Source organism: Aptenodytes forsteri, unplaced genomic scaffold, assembly GCF_000699145.1.
Source record: "Aptenodytes forsteri isolate BGI_AS27 unplaced genomic scaffold, ASM69914v1 Scaffold253, whole genome shotgun sequence".
Classification (NCBI taxonomy): Eukaryota; Metazoa; Chordata; class Aves; order Sphenisciformes; family Spheniscidae; genus Aptenodytes; species Aptenodytes forsteri.
In genome coordinates, this window is record NW_008794413.1 from 695,947 (window position 1) to 723,042 (window position 27,096).

Sequence of the window (27,096 nt, forward strand, 5' to 3'; positions counted from 1 at the left end):
GTGTCAAAGGCCTTGCTGAAGTCCAGGTAGACCACATCCACAGCCTCTCCCTCATCCACTAGGCGGGTCACCTGGTCATAGAAGGAGATCAGGTTGGTCAAGCAGGACCTGCCTCTCATAAATCCGTGCTGGCTAGGCCGGATCCCCTGGTTGTCCCGCTCATGCCTTGTGAGCGCCCTCAAGATGAACCGCTCCATAATCTTCCCCGGCACCGAGGTCAGGCTGACAGGCCTGTAGTTCCCCGGATCCTCCTTCCGGCCCTTCTTGTGGATGGGCGTCACATATCTGGTATCAGTTATGCTGTGTGCCAGGCTGAACTCCTTGATGAATTCCAGATGTGAGACTGTGTAAAAACACTGTTGCAAAGGGGCAGGAACAGGAGGTACTTCACGCAGTCACATAATCTTCCGTTTTCTCAAAACCTATGTCATTTCAGCCCACCAGGACCAATGGGGAAGCAAACTCTGGCCAGGCACCAGCACAGTGGCTCAATGAGGCCGTGGGGTATCCATCACTGGGGTTGTTCAAAACTTGACTGAAGAAGTCCCTGGGCAATATGATGGGTCTTTAAAGACAGACCTGCTTGGAGTATGGGGGTGATTGAGAGATCTCCGGAATTCCTTCCAACCTTAATTTTTTCTGTTATTATATGAAATCACCTGTAATAGATTGACCCTTTTGCATTATTCCTGTATCCATAAATAACTGTGACACCTGGGTAATGGTTATTGCAGTGCTGACAACCTTCATGAAGAAGGCAGGGGCCCCCATATTTACAACATTTAACATTTCTACTAAAGCATTTCTCATATATGCTGGTTTTTTTTTTCAAGAATTCAATTGCACAATACCTCTCTGAATGGGACACATGAAATAAACCAGTCACATCAGGCTTTCATCATTTGCCATAAAAGATGCTGTACTTCAACATCTCCCCATCTCTAGTGAAGGTAAAAGGAAACATTCGTGTACAAGCTCCTCAGTGAATCTTGCTTTTCTTCATGAGTGCGGATAATTACAAATGTCTCCTTTCCTCTTTCCCCAATATTCTGAATATTCTGTTAGCTTAAGTGAACTGCAAGAAATTGCAATGCTGAGGACATTTTTTTGTGTGTGTCTTTCAGCTTTTTTAAAGCATGAAATCATGGACAGTTCTCATTCCCCAGAGCTACAGGAAATGTGGTCAAGTTGCTAAGTCATTCTCTTATGACATGGACTTTGTAATTGCCTGCTTGTGCTGTTTCCTCATAGAACTTTTGCCATGCTGAGCACAAGATGAGTGATACTTATTTAAAAAATCTGAGTTGTCTCACCAGAGAGGCTGGTGGGGGCCCCAGTGTTTTGCTTGAAATTTGAAAGGATTGGAAAACAAGCTGCACAGCTCACTGAGGCCACTCAGAAGATGTGAAATCCTTGCCTGTCTCTGACACTATCCCAGGTTGGTCACCCTGGGCCATTTTATGCAGCTAAATCTTGCTCAGTGGGATCTTTTCCACCAGGTTTCTGGTAGGCATTTACATTAGTGGGAACTCAAATGTACCCAGACCTTTCGGGTGACTCTTTTACCACAAAGTACATACCATCTACACCAGTGCCGAAACTCTGGTATGTTACACCTTCAGCTTGCCAAAGGTAAATCCCAGTTTTGCTTTCCACATGATTTTAGCAGTGCACAGCTGGCCAGGTCTCTCCAACTGGCAATAACATCTTCCAACAGAATAAGAGGACTACTCCCACCAGGATTTGTCCCTATGCTTGAGGAGCAAGTACTGTGAGGAGAGGTACCAGAGGTAGGAGAAGACTGATTTTCCCTGGAGAACCCTAGCTAGCGTAATACAGAACAGATTTTAACAAATTTTCAGTAGGCTAGAAAGGACCTGATGTCAGGAGTAGGCTGGCATTTGAAAAGGAGGATGAAGCAGGAGGACTAGGAGCAGACGAGGTAGGTCTGAGCTCAGTTAGGGCAAGATCTGCATGAGGGAACGGGAGGGGCAGAGGCCATGAGATAAGTGGGAGGCCAAGGGCAGGTGCAGAGAGCAGATGACGTTTTTCTCTGACTCTTATAACTGCACCTTGGTCCTTACAGGAGCTGGAAAAACAGGCCCCAGAGAGCTCACCAGCATGCTACCTCCTCAAGCCCAGCCTGTGTAGTACCTCTTTTATGGTTCCCCAAGAGCATCACTGCCTGTTTCTCCCTGTATATGCGTGCTGCACAACCTCAACAAACTTCCTATAGACAGGAGGAGGATTTGTTCCCGAAAATATCACAAATGCCACTGCCTCCCTCAGGGTCTGGGTCACTATTGCACCACTGGCATAACAAATGGCACTTTCCTGCCTCAGGCAGTTGGTGCTCCAAGCTGTTGGGACAGTTTCTCAATGCTCTGTGGAGTATATAGAGCGATGCCTCATATACACGCACATAAATCAGTTCTGGGTCCAGAACTGGACCACATGGGCTTTTTATCACAGACCCAATGTTGGTGGTTTGCTGAGTGGGCAGCAAGACCAAACTGACCATCCAGAAAACAACTGGTGCTACAGCTGAATCTCTGCCATGAAGATTTTTGCAGGCTGTGGTGACCATCTATGCAGCATGATACCTGTGTGAAACCCTCAGAGTCAATATAACACATCAGCATCTCATCCTTGTATGATCTTAGCTCACACTTCAGCCTTGGATGCTCTGACAATGACTAACTTCTTCATAACCCTCCCTTCCAGCTATCTGAGATGTCAAACTCCAAGGAGCATTTCTCCTCCAAGTCATCTTTCCTCCAGAGGGGTTATGGACATGTCAGAGGCCGGTATATTGGTGAAGTCCTCCAGGAGCTTTGAGAAGGAGGGACATGATATGGCAGCATTGGTACTGTCCTGAATTACAAGAGTCCATGGTCAGTGTGGCAGGCATGTGGACAAGGCATGTGGCAGGCAAGGGAACACCAGAAATAGTGACTGAACAGAGATATTCCAGCCCAGAATGTCAGCAGGGTGTTGGATCTGGAAGGCAGACTGGAAAAAAAAGTCCTCCTTGTTCGTATAATTTTTTCAGATAAAATCTGGGAGGTTTTTTGTGTTTCAGAGCAGTTTCTTTGGCTATTTATGGAAGAGGACAAAGAAAATCCATCTGAAAATTATGGACAGTTCAGAGTCCTGTCACGAGAGACAGCTGAAAGTCTGGTATTTCCTATATTTTAAATGTATATTTTGCATTGACAATATAATTAACATAGTTTTTAATATTTAATTAAAGACTAAAAAACAACACTGGCTCCCTGAGAAAACCCTTTTCTTACCTCTGCTAAGCGAGGGAAAAAACTTGCATTACATTTCTTTGTTTTGTATCTTTTAATGAAATCTGTTATTAATCCAATTATTCATTTTCCTTTATCCTATATACCTATTTATTTTCCTTAACAGTCTTTTATGAGGAACCTTATAAAAAGTGTTTCAAAAATCCAAGTAAATTATATGCACTTAGGTCACCTTGCTCTCCGATTTTATTAACTTTTTCAGGTTAACAAGGCACACTTTTCCCTTCAGAAGCTGTGATGGTTTGACCCAATCAAGCTACACTGCGTTTATCTAAATGCTGTATTATTTGATTCTTAATTAGACTGTTTCTCTGGGACTAGTGTTCCTGACACCAATGGGCAATTTTCTAATCTTCTTGGTAATTGCAAAGTCCACTGAAGACATTGGAAAAACACCCTCAGGAACGCCTTTAAAACCTGTGCAGAAATATCTTCTAGCCCTGGTTAGCTAACTCTTCTAACAGCTCCGTAGCTTTGTTTTTAATCATTTCAATTTCTTTCAAGGCCATAATCTTTTCTGAAAAAAAAAAACCAAACCCCAAGCAACACAAAGCCTACCCCCCCCTCCCCCAACCTAAAAAAACCCCGGGTTTCTGCTTGCAAAGTACAATGACTTTTTGTATTATTCTTCCTGTAGACTGGGTGACTGTCTTTTATATGTTCTTCTTCCCCTCCTTATCTCCAGCTGCAGCTTTTGTTAGCAGACATCTCTTCCTAGTCATACTTTTCGAAGTGCACAGGGCTTGTGGGACTAAATTACCAAAAAAAAAAGGGTAGACCAAACCCACTGCACACCCAACTAGTCAGCGGACGGGATGTGGCTTTCTGCGTGCAGTTCTCCCATCTGGAAGGCTTGCTATCCTGTGCATTTGCTGGCTTCTGTAATTCATGGTGCCTCCTCTACTTAAGAAAGGAGACTGGAGTAATATGTGAAGCACCCAGACCTTACGTGAACCAAATGATACTTTTCCTTTTGCATTCAAATACTTTCATGCTTATAGATCTGTATAAACAGTCTGCAAACATGAAAAAAGTAGCTTAAGGTATTATTTGCATAATTTGCTGTGTGTGGAGCTGTGCAGGACCTAGCACAACGGCCGGTATGTTCAGCTAAAACAACTTCTAACCCACAGGTTTTGGTTGCAAGTTCCAGTTTCTGGCTCAGTTTCACGTATACCACTTTCCAAGCAGGATTTCCTGGCCAGAGGTGTCTGTCTATGACAGGCTGCTTTGCTAGATCAGAGGCTCACCACTCCCTCTGCCAAGCACAGATGTTGGTCTTCCTCTCATAATGTCTGGTAAGGAAAATTGCAGCAGGATATGTGGTAGCAGTCAGTGGTGGAAAAGGGTAGGGGGCATGTTGCCTTTATATCAGATTATGGGTACAACATCACCAAAGATCTCAGCCAGGTCCACTGAGGAACGGGAGCTACGCAGGAGAGAGGAGCAGGAGAATGCAGGGCATTAGGGGAGAAGACAGCCAGTGGCCTGAGAGCATAAAAATATCTTTCACTAGGGGAACATGGTGGATTGGAGCTCTAGGAACTACAGGGATATCTTCTACATTTTGCATAAAGTTATGCAAATGGCTCCTCTTGGCTTTGGGCTGTGGCTTTTCATGTTCTGCAATGGGCTCCGAAGAAGATTCCTCTGTTGGGCAGAGAAAGGAGATGTGCTCTAGAAACACACTGGGGACAAGAGGGTTGTACAGCAGTCCCCCACCCCATTCTTTCATTAGCTGGAAGTATTCATTATTCTCGATTTGAATTAGTTTTGGGGAGTGGGAAGGACACCATTGCTGGACCCGTGCTTTCTCCTAGACCCTATCATACCACATCATGATGCTTGTCCTTCGCTTTACGTTCTTTAACCTTTGGATATTTCTCTTTTTTATGAGTGTTTTCTTTCTTCCTGTCTTTTCTCTTTGTGTCCAGCACTGATTTTATTGCTCCTTGTGTGTATCCAGGACTGAGCAGCTTTCTCCGTCTCCTCTGCTTCTTCCCTGTGTCTTGCCTCCCTTCCCTGAGGCTGGACAGCGTTGCCTTGATCAGTGAAGTGGCAACATGTCACTTACACTGTAAACTGCTGAGATTCCCACGTGGCCAGAAAAGCTATGGAGCACAGCTGCAGACCAACGGGAGACCACCAATCGCTCACATTTCTAAACTGCTTGTCGCAGTTCTTCAGTATGTAGGCTGTGATGCTGCCAAGAGCAATCTCATCTCTTAGGCACCCATCCATTTCTTCTCTTCCAAGACCCTCAAGGTATCCTAGTCAAACCACCCCCCTTCATCTTGCCCCATCTGTCTGTCCCACATTCCTCTTTCCTTGGGGCCCATCTTTTCTTTTCAGCAACAGTAGCTCCCGCTGCTTGACTCCCCACCTCCCAGTTGACTAGGGCTGAACTGCTGAAAAAGGAAAAGCTGTAATAACAGTAGGAGGAGGGGAATACCTAACAATCTCTGAAAAGCAGACATTTAAGAGAACAGAAAATTGATAAAGGGAGTTAAGATCAACAAGGAAAAATCCACAACTGCAATCAATAAAGTTAAGAAGTTTTTCAAGTACATTAGAAACCAAAATTCTAGAAATGACACAGATCTAATACAAAATGGGTATTGCTTCACTGAGAAATAATGATACAAGAAACAAGTGTGTATGTGTGTATGTTTTGTTGCATATTTGGGAAAAACAGGTTAATAAACACTGTATTGTATATGAGATTACTTTTTTGTTGGTAAAGAGAATTGTGTGTATCTAATAGAGAGTTCTTAGAGAACTGATTTTGAATGAATAACCTAGGTGGTAGAAAAATTTACAGCATGTGATATTACTAAAATCTAAATAACACTAGATTTAAACATAGTTGACATTTCAAAGTCCAATTCTCCAATGAAGAATGTGTAAGAGTTTCTGCTGGACGTATGCGTGGCTCAGCTCTAGGACCAGAGATCTGAAGCCAAGTCTGGCATTACAGCTGACACCTGCTGTGGGTGAAACACAGGTTGGAGTGGTAACGATGTAGTGATGAGCAGACACTAGCAGAAAGGAGGATATAACATTTGGCAAAGGAAGTCTGGTAAAAACATTTTTTGATGTAGGCAGACTTACACATCTGGTAACAAAGAGTGGGCATTGGTGGGTTGGTCCCAGCTAGCAGCCAAACTCCTACCCAGCTGCTCACTTAGTTGTCCCCTCAGCAGGATGGGAGACAGATTTGGAAGATCAGGAATGAGAAAACTCATGGGTTGAGATAAAGACAGGAGGTCACTTACCAAATATCATCGCGGGCAAAACAGACTTGACTTGTGGAAATTAATTTAGTGCCAAATAATATATATATTTAATTACTGATTCAGGTATTGGGAAGCAAAAAGACAAATATTAAACCACATAGGGAAAACACCTTTCCTCCCCGCTTTCCTATGGTTGACTTAGCACCTGTCCTCCTCCTGTTCTTATCACCAAAGGTTACACCCAGCCCCTTCATTAGCGAAACAGGCAGCACAGGACAGGGTTGCAGTCAGTACACAGCGGCTCCTTTCTTCTCATTCTTTTCCTCTGCTCTAGCATGGGTCTTCCATAGGCTGTAGTTCCTGACAGGAATATCTGTCTGCTCCAGTGCAGGTCCTCCACAGGCTGCAGGGAACACCTGATCTGCCACGGAGCACCTCCTCCTCTGATCCTAATGTTCCCTCTGTTGTTTCTCACACTTTTTGTTCTCCTGCTCTCTCCATCCAACATTTTCTGCTCTTTCTTAAATATGTTTTCACAGAGGCACCACACACAGCTTATTGGCTCAGCTTTGGCCTACGGTGGATCCATTGCTATGTCCAGCGCAGGGCAGCCCCTGACCTTTCCCACAGTGGCCATCCCTACATACCCCCGTGCTACCAAAACCTTGCCGCAAATACCCAGTACAGACACCTATTAAAAGAGATTATGTCTTTTGAAACAGTGATTTGGGATCAGAGTGGGGAAAAAAGTTCCTTTGTATGCTTCTACAATGCTGTTTTGTGGGCACAGAGAAACATAAAGGTGCTCTTGGGTTCATTGGGTTTAGCCCAATTCACAAATTTTCCCAAGTCCGGTCTAAAATTGTTTAGATTTTCTAGTACTAGAACCATCCATCAATGCAGAAGAGTCTTCTCCGCTATTATTAATGTTCAACTCCCTTCTTACTCCATACTCCTCCCTCATCATGACAATGTTCTTCTGGCTAAATTCATGATGGTCTCTAGCTTTGTGGTGTGCAGCACTACCAAACATGAAGAGTAACAACCCAGTTCCAGGAATGGAATTTGTAATGCTGAATTTGAGGGATCTGCATACACTGGGGTGAATATTGAAAAAATAGGATCAGAGACTAAGATTTGTGACAATGATGATGCTGAACACAGGAATGTCCGCAGCCCTACATTGGAGACGACAGTGACACAGGTTGTGTGGAGTTTCTTCCACATGAGTTCATGTGTCTATCCAAGAGCAGCACTTAGGCAACTTGTGAAATTGGGATTTGGAGCATGAAACTTATTCCTATGTTTAGATGCTCAGACCTCTGTTTCTTATAAAACACTTAACGGCTGTGTCATATCCCGCAATCAGAGCACCTGCCCAAGAATCAAAGGACTACATCCTACATCGCAGCTGAAATCTGTAGGTATAACTGCAATAATTTGGGGAAGGGAGAACAGAAGTACCTCCCCCCACCACCATCACTCACTGTGTCTATTTTGAAACTGGAAAAGGAGCATAAAACCCACAGGTGTGTGGAACAAGCAGGTAGGAAGTCTCTTGTGTGGCACCTGCTGGAAAAACTGTGCCTTGAGGTTCTGCTCTGACTGCTTAGACATTTCACATTTGACATTTATTAGATAAGGAAAAAAAAATAAGTCCAAAGAGCAGGGACTAGACAGCATATCTCTGGGATGACCTTGGCTCAGTTCTGTGCTGTAGGGTGACAGCAAGACACGTTCTGCATAGTCCAGACCTGTGCCCAGCAGCACCAACTTCCCAGTTTAGGCCTAGGGAAGCTGGGATTTGAATATATGCCGTACGATCTCTGTGTATGTCTCCAGTGTGTGGCTGCTCACTTGTTCAGTGCTGGGCTGCTGCTGAAGTACAGAGTGACCCTGGATCACTGGCTGTGTCCAGCAAGTGCTATGAACAATACCAGGGTGTGGGCTTCAGGGAACTCAACACCTGATCCCTCCGGGAGAGAAAGAGAAACATAAACATTGTAAGTATATTAAGGTATCACCTTCTGCTAACAGAAAGAAATGCCACTGCTCAGCTATCTTTAGTAAGGCTTATCCTAAAGGTTAATCTTGAGCTAGGTCATGACATGAATTTAAAATATATCGTTGTGGTTTGGATTCATCTGTTGGCTTTTGAACTTCCCTACCTCTCCCCATACCACATGGAATAACAATGGAGAATGCCAACTTTCAGGTGTAATGAGGCAATTTTCTCTTCTCTGCAGAAGCTCTGTTGCCACCTCTGCCCGGAAATAAGCACCATCACAGTCAGCAGCACCATTCCCTGCTCCCTCAGTCGGTTCTTCCCCATCAGACTTAGACACTGTCCACAAAACGGGGAAAGAGAAGCCATCCAAAGCCCTGCTCGGGCAGCAGTGGTGCAGAGTGTGGGAAGCTTGGGTTCATATCCATCTTCTGCCTGAGCCTCTGAACCTGTATCCCACCACAGGCTGTCTGCTACCAGATGGCAGCTACCAGGCTGTCTGCTACCAGGGGGAGAGAGAATGTTTCTCTTGCTCTTTCCATTTACTGTTGGCATACAATGCTGTATAGGTATAAAGCCTCAGCCAGTGAGATACAGGGTTCTTCTCACATTGTCACCATGCCCTAAGGGGAACAGCTTCAATCTGAGAGATCCCTTGCCACAAAATCATGAGTAGTCCACAGCGTTAAAGCTTTGCGGGTGAAGTCCCTTCAGACAGGTGAGGGATTTGCTCCATCACCACTGTAAACTGGTGCTGTACTAAGCTAGTGAACGAACAAGAGTGAAACCCTCTGCTAGCTGACTTAACAAATCTGGTCTGAAAACAGTGCTGAATTTTTGCCTTAGATACACAGAGAGTTAGGGGGAAATTGCGATCTCTTTAATTTGTCATTAATAAACAGATTTTTTTAAAAATGTGTTTTGCTCAAACTTGCTTCCACTGAGTGCATGGGAGGGAGATAATTGAGGCTGGGCAAAGTTGCTTGAATCCTGCAAGTAGGTGAGGTCCTATGGGGCTGGAGGCATTTCCCTTTGGAAATGAAGGCCAGCCCTGGGCCTACTCTATACTTGCAGAAGGATCATGAGAGCCAGAAGCAGAGGACCTTGTCATTCCTATACAAGCTCCGTCTGTGCAACACTTCTCCCATCTTCAAACCAGCACCCTTATCCAAACGTGGTGTATCTACGCATGCTGCTCTGCTCCAGCCATGGCCAGGCTCTGGCTGGAATGTGGACCTATCCATGATATCTGGGGCCAGGTCAAATGGACTAGGTCCTTGCCATCTGTAGGTCCTTCAATGGGACCTTGCGTCATATAAAGACAGAGTCTCCCACAGTGGAAGGAAAAAGTCTGTGGGAATTATTAGAAGTCCACGTCCTCCATCGCTCTGATCCCTGAGATTTGGGCACAATTCACAAAATGAGCATAAGGGGTCTGTCTCTGCCCCAATTTGAAGGAAATCACTGCCCTTTAAAATCAAATCACTATGCTTTGGTGACTTCATGACAGATTTTGTACTGTTTTCAACGCATCAAACAGGAAAGGCTAGCTGCTGCTGCAACCTGTCCCAGGCAGTGTGATGTGGTGGCAGAGCTCTGGTTGCAGCTCAGGACATCACTTGTGTTTATGTGTGAGAATCACACTCCCCTGCCAAAGTACAAAACATCAGGCCACACGCTTTCTAGCACACCAGCTGTCCTGTGCATCCAGAGGGAACCAAACCCCAGGAATGGCAACAGCCCAGCCCTGTGTCCCTCCTGGCTGCAAGCACACCCGCTAGCACAACCATGCCCACACGCAGGAAATCTGTGCATGCTCCCCAGAGTGCCCCGATGCAACACGCATGTCTGTGCGCAGACCCTGGCACTGCCTGGCAGCAAGAGGTCAGCCCCAGCCCCAGCTCACCCTCTGCTCCGTCTTGGGTTTGCTTTAATGGCTCCTCCAAGACACTGCCTCAGTGCAGTGAGTTTATGAATGTGACATATCATTCAATATCATCTACCATAAGCCACTCTGTTACCATGGCAACTGCCTCCTTAGCCCAATTCCTGGGGCTCCTTAGGTCTGCTTGATATTCACCTTGACACCTTTGCTGGAGACCTTGGGGAAACACATTAAGTGTGAAAACACCTTGTACTTATTGGGCCAAGGTAATTCCTCCCCACATGGATGTGCACATCATATCATCTCCAAGAGAGGGGCTCTCACCTCCCTGGCTCCTGTCCGTCCTCCACTTCCCTCTCTCCCTGCACAGCTAATGAGCTGCAAAGCCAAACTGGGCAAGAGCCTGGGGTCCTCTATAATCAGAAATGCTGAATCCTCAGTGCTCTGGACTGGGCTCCTGCTGGAAGAGCTAGGCAGATGTGATTAGAAGAGTATGTGAAATATTGACCCTGGCTAACGTGATTTCTCTGTATTTCTGATCCCCTGCACGTGGCTAGCTTTCCTTACTTTGAGGCTTCCTTCTTTCATGTCCAATTATTCCTTTTTTTCCCTCATTTTCTGGGCCAGGCAGTAAGTGTTCTAGCTCAGTCTCCTGATTTGCTTTCCTTTCCAGGGATTTCTTCCTAGGGACTTTGCCTTATGCGTTCTTTCACTCTGCTCCTGTGTGTCTGTTTCACCACTGGTTGATCCATTGCCCACACTGTCCCAGTTACCTAATTCCTGCCAGGTTATGGGACTGGCATTTTTGCACACAGCTACCGGTTCTGTCCCTGGCTCCATACACCCATCAGAGAGAAGCACTGCAGGGCATCATAAGGGTAAAGAATGAGGTTTAATAGCAGGCAAGATGCCTAGTCAGGCAAATTTTCAGGAGATATGGTAAGTGATAAAGGTGAATAAATTTGTTTCCAGCCATTCCCCATCCTTTTACAATAGCTATTAATGATGGCACCATGGGTTCTTCTGCTCTATCACGGCATGTCAGATGTCTCTCCAGCACTCCTACCTATGGGTAATTTTGGTTTGCCTAATGATGTGTCCCCACTGGAGATTTCCAGAGGTCTGTTTCAAAAGCCAGTCACAGAGAGAGTGAGTTGCAGAGATTTACACAGTCACACTGGAAGGCAGTGATATTCTGGAAGGAGGAAGAGTTTGTGCTGTTAGAAATGTCTTCTTTTCTCCAACATGCCTGGAAAGATCTTATCTGATTCCCTGTTTGCTCTTCATTTGATACTTGGTTAGATGGGAGGCCTCCATAGAAAGGAGGTAAACTGCACAGAATCTATAGCAGGTGACAAAAAGGCAGGGGAGAATTTATGTTCCCTGGTTTGGAGCACAGTACCAATGCCAAACGTCATTTTTGATTATGCCTTGTTTGGAGACTTTGAGTCCTGTGTGCCAAGCAACCACTTCTTTTTATCCTCTGGAGCAGAATGTTGTTATCCCATTTGTTTCTCAGCATGCAAGAAATTGGGAAACTGAGGCACTGTGACCATAACAATAGCATAAAATACTGCTGTGTTGCCCACACTGCCTGCGGCAGCAGGAGGAACTGGATCAGATGGGGGACCATGGGTGCAGACCAGAGGATGTTTGGTAATTTGCAAGTGCTTGATACAGCTGCCACAAAGCACACATGCTCTGGCAGTAGCTTCGGCTAGCAAGAGGACTGGTGCTGGGAGAGGAACAATTTAAGCTAAGCATCTAGGAGACAGGGCTGCCCTGTGCTGTCCTCACAGCCATTCCCTCTGTCTCCTCCTGTGATGTTTGGGCTACTGCAAAGGTTTTCAGTTAGCTGGGAAATAATCAAGGAAACCTTTTTGACAGGAAATGCTATTTGAGCCCTACAAAAATCTCATGCTTTTGATAGCGCTCTCACCAGGAAGATGTCTCAGGGCAGGAGAGCCTCCTCTGCTCTGTGGTTGTGTCTGCTTAACCAGCAGGGGAGAGACCAGGCTGAAGCCTATTTTCCAGCTTTGGAGAAGAGAATTATACATGAGCTTCACTCGCAGGCAGCCCCCTCCACCCTCCCATCCTGCTGCCAGCCCACTGCTATTTCCTCTTCTCTCTGCTTCTGAAAGGTTTCAAGCCATGCTGGCTTTTACCCATATTTCACCCATCCCAGGAGTGTGTTCCTGTATCAGTGAAGGCTCATCCTGCATAGTGGGACTGCAAATTCCCCAGCCTGCCAGCAAAGCAGTTACAAGGGAGCTCTGCTGGCCAGACCCGTGATTAGTTCTGACTTTTGGTCCCTGTGTCTCTAACTCTGCTCAGTATTTACTTGACACCTGACTACCAGTAGGCAGCAAAGAAACCTCAGTTTCCCCCAGTTCCTAGCTGAAATCCCCAAAGTCAAGGTTACACAGTCTGGCCACATCTTGCCTCTTCTCCTTTTATATTTACGTCATTTACATTCCTGGGAACGCTGTGGCCACACAGCAGAGTGTTGGCCACACTCTGTACAGCAGAGTGGTTGGCTACATCTCCCCCCTCCCCATCAGAGCACCCTCCTAGTAGCTGGGGCACTGTGCTGAGGAAGGGTAGCTCTGGATTTGGGGATCACAAGCAGCCTTTTTGGTGGCTTTTCACAGGAGCGTGTTCCGCCCATTAGGCTTTTCTACAAGACGCTGATGCTGTCCCTATCTCCAGCTAAACTTTAATGAGCCACAGAGCCAACCCCAGAAAAGCCTGGCATCTGTGAGCTCTAGCTTCAGAGAGCCAACCCCAGAAGAGCCTGGCATCTGTGAGCTCTAGCTTCAGAGAGATGTCATAAATCCAGGCAAACAAGAATTTCAGACACGTTTGTGCTTACTACTGGTTGGCTGTGCCACCCCTACACTCATCATGTGGCTACTGTGCATCCATCCCACATGACTCACTTTCTCTGAGGTGCTGGATGGGGAAGTGCCTGTCCTTGCTCCATGCTGTACGTGGCAGCCTGGAGCTGGACCTCAGCACTCAGCACTTGTAGGGCTCAGCCTAAGCCTAAGGAAACACTTTGCTGACAATTCCATGGAAACTGTAAGCTGCACCCGTAGGGTAAGAGTACCTTGAAATGGCAACAAACGTGGGACCACAACAGCCAAAGGCAGGACTGGGGAAGCAGTGCTTTGCTTCCCACCTGGAGAAGGGAAGGTCTGGGTGGGCTGGGGAATTCCTGCTGAACCCTTCTCTAGTGGCGTATCACTTTTGAAATACTTTGTGTACATCTGAGAACATTTGATCTTCTCTGATACCAAAAGATTATCAAGAGAAGTTGTCAGCTTTTATGGTAGGGCTTGAATGGGGAAGGGAAGCAGATTGTTAATGCTAAGATATCTTTCCTGCCTGGACCGGTTTAACCTGTGATAAGATGTAAGGTTGGGATGTACTGTCACAGTGCTTGATCCCAGTCCAAGACAAGTTTTGAGCAGTTGCTCAAGGGCATGTTTGAGCAAACAGAGCCATTCTGGATACAGGCCAGTCTCTGGGGCTGGACTTGGAAAGCCAGAGGCTGTGTACCTGGAGATGAGAACACCAGTATGCTGGAGGCAGTTTGTGATGGTAGGATGATCAGAAAAGTCAATAACACCCTCCCCACCCTCTGCAAGCTTCTGGACACTGTTCTGCTCTTGTCACTCTACATCCAGCAATGTCTCACTGCTTTGGAGATACTCCTGATTTTAAACCCAGACCCTTCACACACACTCTGCTGAGAATCCCCTTCACCCCACCCACCCTGATAACTCCACAGCCCTAAACTCCCAGCAGCTGTCTTCATGCATGCAGACCCAAAAACTGATCTGACAGATAGTTCTCTAATGATAAGGTGGCATAGAAAGGCCATAAATTTTCATCTCACCTTCCAACTTTTGCTCTTCACTCCATCTGCTCCTTCTCTAGGACTACATTTCTATAAAGGCTTGCCTATAGGAACCAGAGGAAGAAATGGGTGCCCTTCCCAGCATGGCCTCCTCTATCAGGTAGAAAAACAGGGTCAGGCAGAGCCCCTGGCAGAGATAAGGTGTGTAGGCAGAACTAGGGATGGTCCCTGCATGATATGGCAGTTCCTGCTGGCACAGCATTGGCATCCTTGGCAGGAACAGCTAGGTGCCATTCAGGAGAAGAATACAAACTGCACATCTTGTAGGAAATATGGGAATCATGCTCCTAGACGGCGATCACCTGGTGCTTTCATTTGGCTGAACTTATATGAGAAATGACCACGAAAGACTGGTGTAATCCTTACAATGTGTAATAGGAAGCATTTCCTACCAACCCAGGGAAGTATACATGTAATGAACTAGAAACCTCTCAAGCAGTATTGCGTTACACCTCCAGTCAGGCATGCTCTGGGTGATGAATGTAGCTGAAACAGCTATGAAGAAGAGCTGTGAAGATGGCATCTGAATGGGCTAATGAGTGCAGTCTGCCCTACACCTTGTCTTTTATTTTCATGGAGTCACAGAAAGGTGGAAAAGCCCCTCCCCAGGGTTAACGTCGAAGTCAAATCAGATTGCTGATGGCCTTGTCCAGTCAAGTTTTGAAAATCTCCAGGGCCAGAGATTTTTCACCACACCTTTGCTACAGATCCTTCTCCAGCCAGGCCAAACAGACCAGTTCCCTCATACACCATGCACTCAATATCCTTTGGTATTTTAGTGATCTTCCACTGGACTCTGCAGCCTTTCTTGGCATCCCCCTTGTACCAGAGTGCCCCCAGACTGTCCACAGTTCTCCAGATGCAGCCCCAGGAGTGCTGAGCAGGCGGGGATAACCCACGTCTGCCATCCCCCCAGCTGTGCTCCTGCTAATACAGCCCTGTCTGGGCTGGGCGTGTGCTGCCATTTGGGGAACAGGGGGAAGAGTTAGCTTTGGTGCACATCCATCTGGTTTTTTGGTCTACATTGGTGTGTGGTGAGGACACCTGCCCAGTGCATCAGCACACCTACTGCATGTCCCACCCAAGATACATCCCTTAGGAGAGCTATCACAGGAGAAGGACTGACTGTCAGGAGAGCAGACTAGAAGACATGCTTCACCCAGAACCAAAATGATGGTCTGGAGGAGATAGGACCACTATCTGTAAATATTCTGGGGGACTCAGACTACCTGGGAAGGAGATGTTTTAGCAATTGGATAGAGGTGGCTCAAGGAAAGATAGGGTTAAATTCACAGGCCATCTAAGGCTGGAAACTTAAGGTGGTATAAGGTGCAGTGGTAGTAGCAGTCTGGAGAAAACTTCCAGTTTCATGTCAGGAGGAAGGACACTTCAGAGGAGGTAAGCCAAATGAAAAAGGATGGCAAATTCGGAATAGAGATGCCTGGAAGTGGGTGGTACCCTGGAAAAGATGTCCTGGGTGGGTGGGAGCTGACAGGATTTATTGACAGGCAGCCAGATGACTTGACACAACACAACATGCCCAGTTTGGGCCAAATTACTCATACCTTTTGCACCAGAAGTGTGAGCCCTAGGATAGTTTGGCCTTCTTAGAGCTGTATCAGGTTCCTGTGGCGTCAACCAACAGGAACCTAGCACAAATATGGGAAATCATCAGGTTCCTGTGGCGTCAACAGGAACCTAGCACAAATATGGGAAATTTTTGGTTTTAGCAGTTTTCTCTGAGCCTGTAAGCTGGGAGTTTGAGTCAAGAAAAATGAAAGGGATATTCCATGGGTGACTGGGGCAATTCTGGCCAGTTCCCCAGCTGCAGATCTGAAGACTGAAGGTGGGGACAAATAGCAGGAGAGTGAGAAAATCAAAGGAATATCTCCAAAGCTACATTAAAAAAGAAAAAAAAAGAAAAAAAAAGAAAAGGAAAGCATTTCATCCATCTGCTTGCATTTTCCTTGGTGCTTCTTTTTCATTGCTTTGATAAGCAAGACAGTAAAGAAATGTTATGGAAGAAATTTCCTTCCCCCAGCAACCACTTTCCCTTATCTATTTCCCCCCAAATGAAAATACTATTTGAAAAAAAAAAAAGAAAGAAAGAAAAGAAAGTAAAAAAGGTTTCTGTGATTTAACAAGGCCATTGTGGGATGTATTAAAGAAGCAGAGGAAACCAAGGGCTGGCTTTGATGTAGAGCCTTTGAAAAACCTGTGCAGTGAGAAACAACCCTGACCCATGCACGTCCTGATGAAAGGGAAGAGCAGGACTTGTCACACCGAAGCCAGGTCTCTCTCTGTTGAAATCACATGAAGGTGCCAGGTCCAAACATGGTTTTGCTGACACTCAATGTCAGACTGGCTGCATGCAATCCAGCTGTTTCAATCCAGCCAGAGGCCTGGAGCAAGTGGGGATGATATGCTGGAGGAGAGGCTGCTGCACAGCAGCCGCTGCTCTGCACACCGAGGTCTAGGAGGAGCAGAGACCAGCAGGAGTAACATCCCCTCTTCATACCATATGTTTCTGGCCAGGAAGCAGGATGGGATTACTGGTGTGCATGAGAAGCAGAGAAGAGCTGCTTGACTTCGCAAGGCTGCAGTCAGCCTCCACGAACCATGGAGCAGCTGAGAATGCTCCTGTTTCATCTGAAGAGCCCTGCAGGCTTGCAGGATGCATTGCACACAGCGAGATGCATTGCTCGCAGGATGCATTGCATGCAGCAAGAGGGCAGAAACCCACTGTGGGTGAACACTGGGGCCCTGAAAGGTGGTGGCCAGGTCCCTTGAAACCAGCGCTGGCTGTGGTACGAAACCCATGGCTGGGATCTATGGCGGGAGGGAGGAATGGCAGAGGTCACTATCGTATCCCATGGTGAGCACTGTCCCTTCTTCACATCAGCTCAGCCCCTCTACTCACTGGCAAATCCAAAAGAGACAGGGACATACTGGAGAGAGTCCAATAAAGGGCCATGAAGATGACGAAGGGACTTGGAGCATCTCTCATGTGAAGAAAGGCTGAGAGAGCTGGGACTGTTCAGCCTGGAGAAGAGAAGGCTCAGGGAAGGATCTTATCAGTGTATGTAAATACCTGAAGGGAAGGTGCAAAGAGGACATAGCCAGGTTCTTCTCAGTGGCGTCCAGCGACAGAACAAAAGGCAATGGGCAAAAACTGAAACAAGGAGGCTCCGTCTGAACGTAAGGAAACACTTTTTCACTGTGAGGGTTACCGAGCAGTGGAATAGGTTGCCCACAGAGGTTGTGGAGTCTCCATACTTGGAGATATCCAAAAGTCATCTGGACATGGTCCTGGGCAACCAGCCTTAGGTGGCCCTGCTTGAGCAGAGAGGTTGGACAAGATGGCCTCCAGATGTCCCTGCCAACCTCAACCGGTCTGTGATTCTCTGATTATGATACATCAGCTTTAGGTTATACTATTCTAATAAGCTCTGGGAACAGAGTTGGGGAAGATGTATAGTCTCTGAAGTCTTTGCTCTGACACATCACAGCAGGAATTTGTGACAGTTTCACCTACATGAGAGGTGGGAACATTTCCAGAAAGTAAATGTAATCCTTCCAGCAAGAGGCTCATGACAAAATGTCCCAAAGACCATTTGGGAAAGCATTTTTCTTGGCTTGAGTCCTCACGCATGAATCTTTGAAGACTAAACTAACCATGTACTCTGCTAGTGGGTAATGGTGCAGGAAACCAGCACTCAGAGAGAAGGTACCAGTTAGACAGATAAGACAGTCTCCACAAGCCCAATACAAAATTAGCCGAGAGCCGTGTGACAGCCACAGATTAATCTCATTGCAATCTTACAGGCAGCTTATTCCAGCAGATGAGGGATCTGTGAGCCTTATGAGGATTAGTTTGGGTGGCAGTGTGTGCTTTACAGGAGTGGACGTAGGGGAAGTCTCCCTAGGGCAGGAGTGGTTGGAGGACAGTGACAGATCTTGACCCCCATACAGCACACCCCAGTCCCTTGCAGCACACCACCCTCATGACCTCCCATCATTGCTCCCCTTCCTCCCACTGCTGACTCAGACCTCCAGACCCCACAAGTACATCCTCACTCTGTGAATCATACTGATGGCCCCTGCCAAACAGGAAATCCAGTGGCACCCCCCAATCTCCACCATCACAGCAGGGCACTGCTTTTAACTCAGGTGATCCCATGGACAGCTCCTGAGCCTGGTCTGTCTCCAGGCACAGCCATGGCTGTGAAATAAGCAGGGACGGAGGGCAACAGAAGAGTATGCAGTAGACTAAGAACAGGGAGGTGAGCACAGAGGCTTGCACTGCTATGTAGCAAGGGAGTGATCCCAGGAATAGGGAAAACTGCAGGAATCAATGACCTGTGACACCCCCCGTGACCACCTGCTCCCACATGGGGGAAGGTCACCACCTCTCCTGGCATGGATCAGGGACAGCTGAAGCCATTTCTGGGACACGGACTCTTGGATTCCAGTTCAGTGCTAGGTTGAAAGTCACCTGCAGGTTACTCCACCTGAAACAAAATAGGTGAATCCCAAGATGCCGTGCAGACCTGGATGGGACCTCGGTCTGACTGTCCACTCAGGTGACATGTCCTCTGGACCACTGTCTGGATGTATTTCTTACTGTTCTAAACCATCATGCAAATTCTGGTGTTTTCTATCTTGTTTTGGATCTGGGATGAAGGGAAAGCACTGCTTGATGCTTGCTTTAAACCTTGAATCAGCAGAGATAATTTTCCAGTAAGGGCTTCAATTTCTGGGTTTTTTTGCATGCAACTCTGCAACTGACCTTAAAAAGCGGAGGTGGGTGGAAGAAGATCCAGAACACAGATGAGATGAACTGAGAGCATCCTGCTTGAGCAGTGCTCCGAGCATGAGACCAGGTCAAAGAACAGAAGTGTCCAAAAAGACCCCTAGGCAAGAAGTGGAATGCTGGGTAATCTCAACAGAACCTGCAGGTTTCAGTTTGCTCTGCTGGAGCTGAAGTCTTGACTTGGAAGGTAATCTCTTCTTTCTAGCCTTTCCTGAGGAGTTTAATTTTAAGATGAATGATATATGCGGATACCCTTCAGTTTGACTTCCAACTATGCTGTCCTGCAGGAGCACTCCAGCTGGCCACACGACTCCCACCAAGACTGGTAGTGGATACCTCAGGGTGGATGAAAGAACAGAACAAAACTATTCTTCAAACTTCCTGAGTGTATTCTCTCAGTGTTTGTAGCTTATGGATTTTTTAAAAACAGAGGTGGTATTTTTTAATTTATTAATCCATCTAATTGCTTTTTGACCCTTCAACAACTTTCAGCAACAAAGGTACCCTGTGGTGATGAGTTCTGCAGCTAATTACATGTTGCACTGGGCCATTCAGGCTTACTGATGTGAGTCTCAACTAGCACATCTGTACACTGGGCTGGGCTGACAAATCTTCAGTGAACCCATCAGAAAATCACAGAATCACAGACTGGTTGAGGCTGGAAGGGATGTCTGGAGGTCATTTGGTCCAACCCCCCCTGCCAAAGCAGGGCCACCTAGAACTGGTTGCCATGTCCAGATGACTTTTGGGTATCGCCAAGGATGGAGACTCCACAACCTTTCTGGGCCACCTATGCCAGTGTTCAGTCAAAAGTGCAGTCCTTGTTGTTGGCAGTGAAAAATCATGTTTAGAAATATCAGGTGTACACAGGGATAGCTCTACCATCTGTGTGATGGGGGCATTTAAACTGATAGATGAATTACAGTGCATTAAGATTGAACATGTACCATGTAGGTACTTACAGCTGAGGGTAGCCCCAGTAATATGAAGTCATAGGCACAGTGATTCAATCACAGTCAGCTCCAGGAATCTGTGTGTGACATCAGGGTCAGAGCTTCCATCTCACCGCCCAAAGCTGCGAGTTGTGGGTTTTGGGTATCCATTAGCACCAGGGTGATGGGGCTAAGTGGAAATAACAGCAGGATAAAAATGCAGCTGAAAGGCGTCCCCAGTAGTCCCAGCCCAATGACAGGGAAGTTCAAAAGTTCAGGGGCATGCCTGACAGTGAAACGTGTTGGAAAATAAATACCTTAATTACAGTGACCATTTCTGACCCTGCCATTGTTAGTGACTCAGTTGCTAAAATGCCACATTGACCAGAGGCTGGCGCTGGTGACTGTGCGAGCAGGCTTGGCAGAAAGGCAGCCAGAGGGAGCACTGACAGCCAAGTCTGTAAGGTACATCTCTCCAGTAAAAAGCCCTTATTCAGTCATTTTGGGCTGAAAGTCCCCCGGGCCTGCAGGTATATCTCTAGAGGAAGAGCGTGTAGCAGGGGCTGTGCATGCAAGTATCTCAGAGAAATGCAGACATAGAAGATTTCACTGGTAGAGCAGGAGCAGGAATCCACAAGGGAAATTTGTTGAGATAAGTGCCTGATTTGCAGGTACTTATGCAGACCTTCCATGATGCCTCTAGCAGAGACTTTAACTTACAGTTTGATTATGTGAGGGCCAGCAAGGCTGGAAACAAGGTATTGTGAAGTTTGACTTTATTTCTTGCACATGACCTGGGAGCCAGAGCTGAGACCTATTACACTGACATGGTGAATTGTGTATCCCAGTCAAGGAGTTAACGCAACTGGCCACAGAGTTACACTGTGGAGTTAAAGGCAGGTTCATCAAATTGAGCATTAGTTGCATGAACCAATTAAAAGGAATCCTTTTTATGAAACTCACCTTCCATGGATTTACTGCATTTTTGTTCATGTTATTGTGCTGTTAGCTATTTATTTCAGGTGCCAGCCCCACTCATCAGTGCTCCTTTGTGAGCGAACAAGGTGAAGCTATTCCTTTTACTTCTTGTAAAAGTAAAACCAAAGAAATAATCTGTGCCAAATACAGTGTTGTCCTGAGCTTCACCAATGAACAGTAAATCATTTATGAGAAGTACTGGTCTCTGCACCAACCAAGCAGAGCCAGAACCTTTATACTGTGCCATGAGAAGGACCACAGGGTGGTCTGATAGTTCAGCAGTCTCTCCACTCACAGAAAGCAGTGGTGCTTCTGTAAGCACTAATTTTGATTACCATTTTACAGACTACCAAAGGACATGGGCTGAAGTCCAGTGCTGGCAAAATCTCTGCTTCTCAGCTATCATAGCTCCGTCATGTTCCCTGTGAGACCATCGCTTCACCCACCCCCTCCATCCTCACTGTCTTCAGTGCTTCTCAGGGGAAATGGATGTGTTGGGCAGCTTCAGGCTCTGTATATATGTTGAATTATTTGTGAGGTACCTTACACATCCTTACTGAGTACCTTTTAGAGAGTGTGCTTATAAATGTATTAACTCCTTACAGCTCTGAGACATGACACCGAATCCTTCCCTTTTTCCATGCTGTTTAGGTCTCAGTAAGCTAGAATAAAACTTTATTTCCTTAACAAGTGATTTTGTATGATCTAAAGTAACCTAGGTCTTAAATTTGCCTGTCACAAGAAGAAAACCCAGAATTATGTCATCCCACTGTCTGCAGTGTGCAATTTATCCAACAAATTGATCTACTTTTGTCTCAGCCTACTGCTTGCAAACATGCATTTGGAACTGGTTTCTTACGGGAAATGGCTTGATGAGTTTGTTAGGTGCTTTGGAGGAACAGTTTCCTCTGCTGTGTGAGCTGACTCCTGTCTAAATCTTTTCCCTTGACTGAGACAGATTTTATTAAGCCATAACGCACTTCTAAGCTCTGTGATGAAACTAGTGTTCACGCAGGACAGGTATACAACGGGGGTGAGATGGAGTCTATGTAAGAATCAGAGTCAGGCCTGGAAGAGTATTTAGGATTAAATGAAGGTTAAAAAGGGCCTATACAGGAGGAAGGGTATCTCGAACTAAAGCTGTTCCTGTGGAAAGACAATATAGCCTTACAATGAACCAGAAAGGGGTCAGGAGGAGCAGAGGCACTAGCAACAGTGGAGACTCTGTGGGTGCACATCAGTGCAGCTCCACTGATGTCATCAGTGGTGCTGTTAAAATTCACACAGGTTTCGAGCTGACCTAGGGTATTCAATGACTTACTTGAAAAGTAATTGAGAACACATCAAAATGTTTCCAAGCACCTTCCCTGGGCTGGCTAGGAAGCAAATAGCCTGTACCTGAGCAATCAGCTGGTCCAAGTGGAGCACTTCAGGTAAGCCCATGGTGTGGATGAGTGCAGTTCCTTTCTCAGCACAGAGCTCTTTATAGCTGTATGTAGGAATGATTTTTCTCCTCTGTTCTCTGCTTCTGAGCCCCCTCTGGCAGTAGTGATAGCAGGGTGGTAAGATACGCCTCTGTTCTGAATTGCAGGTCATCGTTCTGAGTCTCCTCGTCTTTGGTAACTGCTGAATTTTGATCTGTTGACCATTCTCCTTCCACACTAAAGGGATTTGTTCTCCTTGCTGCAGCAGCTCACCATATCAGTTTTTACTCTGGAGGGAATTGTATCTTTTTTTTTTCACTGGTGCTGCATTGAAGGATCAGGATTTTGTGATGGGAACTTGTTTAGACAAACTAATTTACACCATTATTTTTTTCTTTGTCTTCCCGTGGCTCTTGCAGGATCATCTTGGATGGGTCTGCAGTGTTGTGCAAGAGTTAAGTATTTCACATTAAAGGGCATCTGTGTCGGTGGGAAAGGCTGAGGTGGCCTTTATCAGAGTATTCTGACCTGTCCTGAAAATGCAGCTCCCAGTTCCTTCAGGCCAAGATGAGAGCACCGTTCTCCACATGACAGGGTAAAGCTGGTGCTTTTCTGTATCAGTGGTGAAGCTCAGAATGAAGACAAATGTCAGTGTTAGCTCTCCAGTAAACTGGGGTAGCAGCTGGTGGCCAACTATGGTCAACCATCATTGTATGCCAAAGGCAACATTACCCAGCAATGAGAAAAGGCACATCTTTGTGCTGAAGCATGAGGGGGGACATTCAAGGCAACATTCACTGCACAAGGGTGCAGCCAGTACTAAAATGCCTGACAGTCTCTGATTATCTCCTCCAGCCTCCTCAGTGCTCTGCATCCTTTGCACAACTGTGGGAGGATTTAGTGGCAGAAGGTCTGAAGGGGTAACTGGGGCTCAGCTGTTTTAACTACTACCATCCCCTATGAGGGGTGTGTTTGGGGCTTTGGACAGCAGCTTCCTTCTCGTTCACAGAGCACTGTGTACCTTATTCTGGCTTCTGGACTTATTCCATACGCCAGTGCTACTGTAGTGAGGGAGGGAAGGACTTCCTTGTAATCAGCACTGATCCGAGGAAGGTATTTTCCCTGCCAGGTCCTCATGGGCTACCTCTTGCCATGCAGCCACTGGGTTCAACCAGGAATGTCTCTCTTAGTTATGCTCTGCTGTAACGAGGCCTGACTGTTGGCTGCACATTGGTCTCTGCCCCTCACCGTCTGTGGTGCACAGAAGTTTGCTCTCTGGAGAAGATGAGGCACAGCTGAAGCTTCTGGTCATGACATTTGGGTGAAATGCAATAGTCTGTACTAGTACAAAGCTGAAATACATTGACTCATTGGTTCCCTCTGGCCTTGAAGCATGTGATGGTCTGAAGGAAGGTAGAGGAGAGCAGGAGCCAAACCTGGATCTGTCCAGGAATTTAACCATATCACTGCTGCTGACTTTTCCTACCATGCAACAGATTCCATGCCCTTTCTGTATGGGTAAAACAAAGGCAGAACATGCAGGATCTCCCAGGAAGGAGAGTCCAGATATCCAGAGACGTGGGCTCAAGGGTGCAGTTGGAGTGGTTGTTTGGATCCCCACAGCCCCAGTTATTCATCATGGCATCCCAAGAACAGGTCTTCTCCAGTGACGGACGCTGTGTGTGCAGCTTGTGGTAAGGGCACATGTAAACCCCTAGTGCTAAGTGACTTGGGGTAAGCAGATCAAGCTCTCTGAGGAAGTAAGCACTGCAGGCACTTTGGGAAATGCAATTAAATACCACTGGGTCTGTGACTTACGGTGTTTGGCCCCCTGACAATCTGCCACCTTATCACAGAAAAATATGTGTCTTACTCAGGCCTAAACTGCTCCCTTCCTGCTGCCTGGAGAAACAGATTTTTGGCAGTGTCTCCAACCCTGCCCAAACCCTCTGTCTCTCTCCCTGCTCTCCAAGTCCTTGCCTCTCATCTTTCCCATCAGATGCTTGCTGTCTGCGGGCAGAGAAAGGCAAATAGGAGTTCAGAAGCAGGAGGCTTTATTTTTTCCCTATAGACCTAGTACTTCACGCTGTGCTGTCAGGTGTCTTCAGACTAGACAGCCTGGCCTTTTCCTAACCCCTTGGGAGGCACTGGGCCTGCTCACCTCTTGGCTTTTCACAGAAAACATCTGCAGAAATCCATCTTTCTTGAGATTTGCATGCAAGCTGGAACAAGCACCCTGTGGTTCAGGGAAGAGGGACGGAGCCCTTTGTGGAGAAAATATCTCAATTCATCCATGCAAACTAGCCCCAAGGAGCGTCATACCTTTGCAGGAATGCAAAAGAAAGGCTCTGTCCTGCAAGCTTATGCAGAGCCAGGAAGGAGCTCAGCGTTGACTGTATGTTGTGAGGGTACCAAAACTCAATGAGAGATCGTAAGGAAGTGGAAAAAGGTTTGATTTAATTTAACTTTCCAGGCAAGTTGATTCTGCCCACCTGCATTCTCACATGCACATTTACAAACACCAAGACACGTATGCCCAGGTGGTCTCAAGATCACTTGTGTGCAGCATAGAGGACAAAGGTTGTCAGATACTGTGTCCTTACAATGCCTCCCTGGATGCTCTCGATTGGTGAGGAAAAGGGCTTTTTGGACAATAGTTTTGACCCAGGAGTCAACATTTATTGCAATGTGATCTTTTGCTTTAGAATTTCACTTGCTTCACCCTCTGTAACTCTTAAGCGAGATTGCTTTCTGTTGCCCATGTTTTCTCATTTTGGGCCTCTTGTGGATCTGGTCTCTTTGTTGGGATAACAGGAGGAGAAATGGCACATACATCGTGGTGTATGGCTGCCAGAGCTGCCAGAGGACAGGCTTTCTGCTGACAAGTCACCTGAGCTGTTGGTCTTTGTGCAAGCAAAGCTTTTCTCTTTTACTGTTGTCAGTCATGTCCTTTTAACCAGCCTGAGCTTACCTGAAGACAACTCATACAATTCTTCTGTGAGCAAAGCCAGGATGGATACCATGGATGGTGGAATTTGGAAGAAAGCATTTAGTTTGAAAAGCAGGCTCTCATTTTCTAGGTTCACATGTGAGTCCACAACACTATGTCAGGGGAGTCCCTGATCATAGCCCCTGGCTGGCTGGAGTTTGTTGTATGACTGAGTTTCATGAGGTGCCTTCGGTTCTCTGTGGCTTTAGTGAGGAACTTTGACAAAGGCTTTTGAAAGACTAAGTAAATTGCATCCTTCGCAACCAGTTTGCTGACACACTTAAAGCAGGCAGAGGAACACAATTTTCCTTTAAAGAGGACATGCTGGTTTCTCTGTCTTACGTGCCATAACAGGTAATGAAAGTCGAGCACGTTCCCTGCACACTTGCAGGCTTGTTTAACCCTTCTTGGTACACTGCCTGCTGTGAGATGCATGAGGGAAGACACCAGATTGCTAATAACCTGAGCAATTCTGCAGACCAAACAGGTAAAAAGGCAGTGAACTGACCTAAACCAAAAAAAAGTCTGATTCCAAACAAGGAGGAGGAATGGATTTTGAGGGGTGGGTAGGGCTATAAATAATATTTTTTTCTTAGATAGAGATCACATTTACAGTTTGCCCTCCTAGAGTTTTAAAAACAGTTAGCTGAGCAAATTGGTAATTAAAAGGTACATAGCTTGAAAAACTAGCTCTAAACATCTGTTAAATATTGTTTGTAGCTAAAACTTGCACAGTTAAGTATAGCTGTATTTACCTGCTAATAGAAATTTCTCTGCTTTTCTTTCTCAATTCAATTGGTTTAATTAAAGTCAAAGATCATCACACAGGTGGCTGATGCTGAGCTTCCTGAACATCATGTCCTGGCTGTAACATGTGCTTTGCTAGTACTGTCAGTAAAAGCTCACCGTTCCCTTTGTTTGGATCTTACCCCATAAGAGAGAGGGTAAGAGTAATGACTTTTAACTTCAAGAATATCCTCCTCATTCTTTAATCACAGATGAAATGCACTTCCTCACTCCCCTCCATGGAGGTTGGCTAAAGAGGGCCTCTTCCAACTTTACATCCTTCAGGATCATCCCCATCCGTCCTCCCTCTGTGGCAATGGAATAACTTGACTTCTGCTAGAGTCTGAGCTCCCCAAATGACACCTTTTGCAGAACTCCCTGTGCAAAGTCCCCTGCATCAGAAGGAAGTCCTGTCTCAGAGGGCCTCACCTGTTTCTGTTGGCATCTATTTATATGCCAATCTTGGAGTTATCTTTAGGTTTTTCTTAGGGGTTCGATTATACAATTTAGGTACTTGATTAGATTTATGCTTTATAGTGAATAGTGAGTATATGTACAAATAAGCATGTATTTCACCTGTGACTTAAAAACAGGGAAAGACTGTCTCTTAGCATGACTACAATCTTGTATAAAGGGGAAAGTCTGAGAATATCACCATCTCTTTTCCTCTGTCGCACTGACTATAAATAGTCCCTTCCTGGTTACTGAAGTAGATTTTCCCTCTTATTGCGTATCATGATTAGCTAAATAGGCCATGTACAGATACATTTGTAAAGGCTCCTGCCTTTTCCCTGAAGCATGTGAATCAGCGT

At 46.2% G+C, this 27,096-nt stretch overlaps 1 protein-coding gene across 1 annotated transcript in view; it reads left to right on the top strand.

The window, feature by feature from the left end:
- Positions 1-11,347: 11,347 nt before the first annotated feature.
- Positions 11,348-27,096, top strand: part of LACTBL1 (lactamase beta like 1) — a 51,829-nt gene continuing 36,080 nt past the window's right edge. The window contains 2 exon segments of the mRNA XM_009289143.2: positions 11,348-11,379; positions 25,470-25,597. Of these exon segments, the coding sequence (XP_009287418.2) occupies positions 11,348-11,379; positions 25,470-25,597 (160 nt within the window).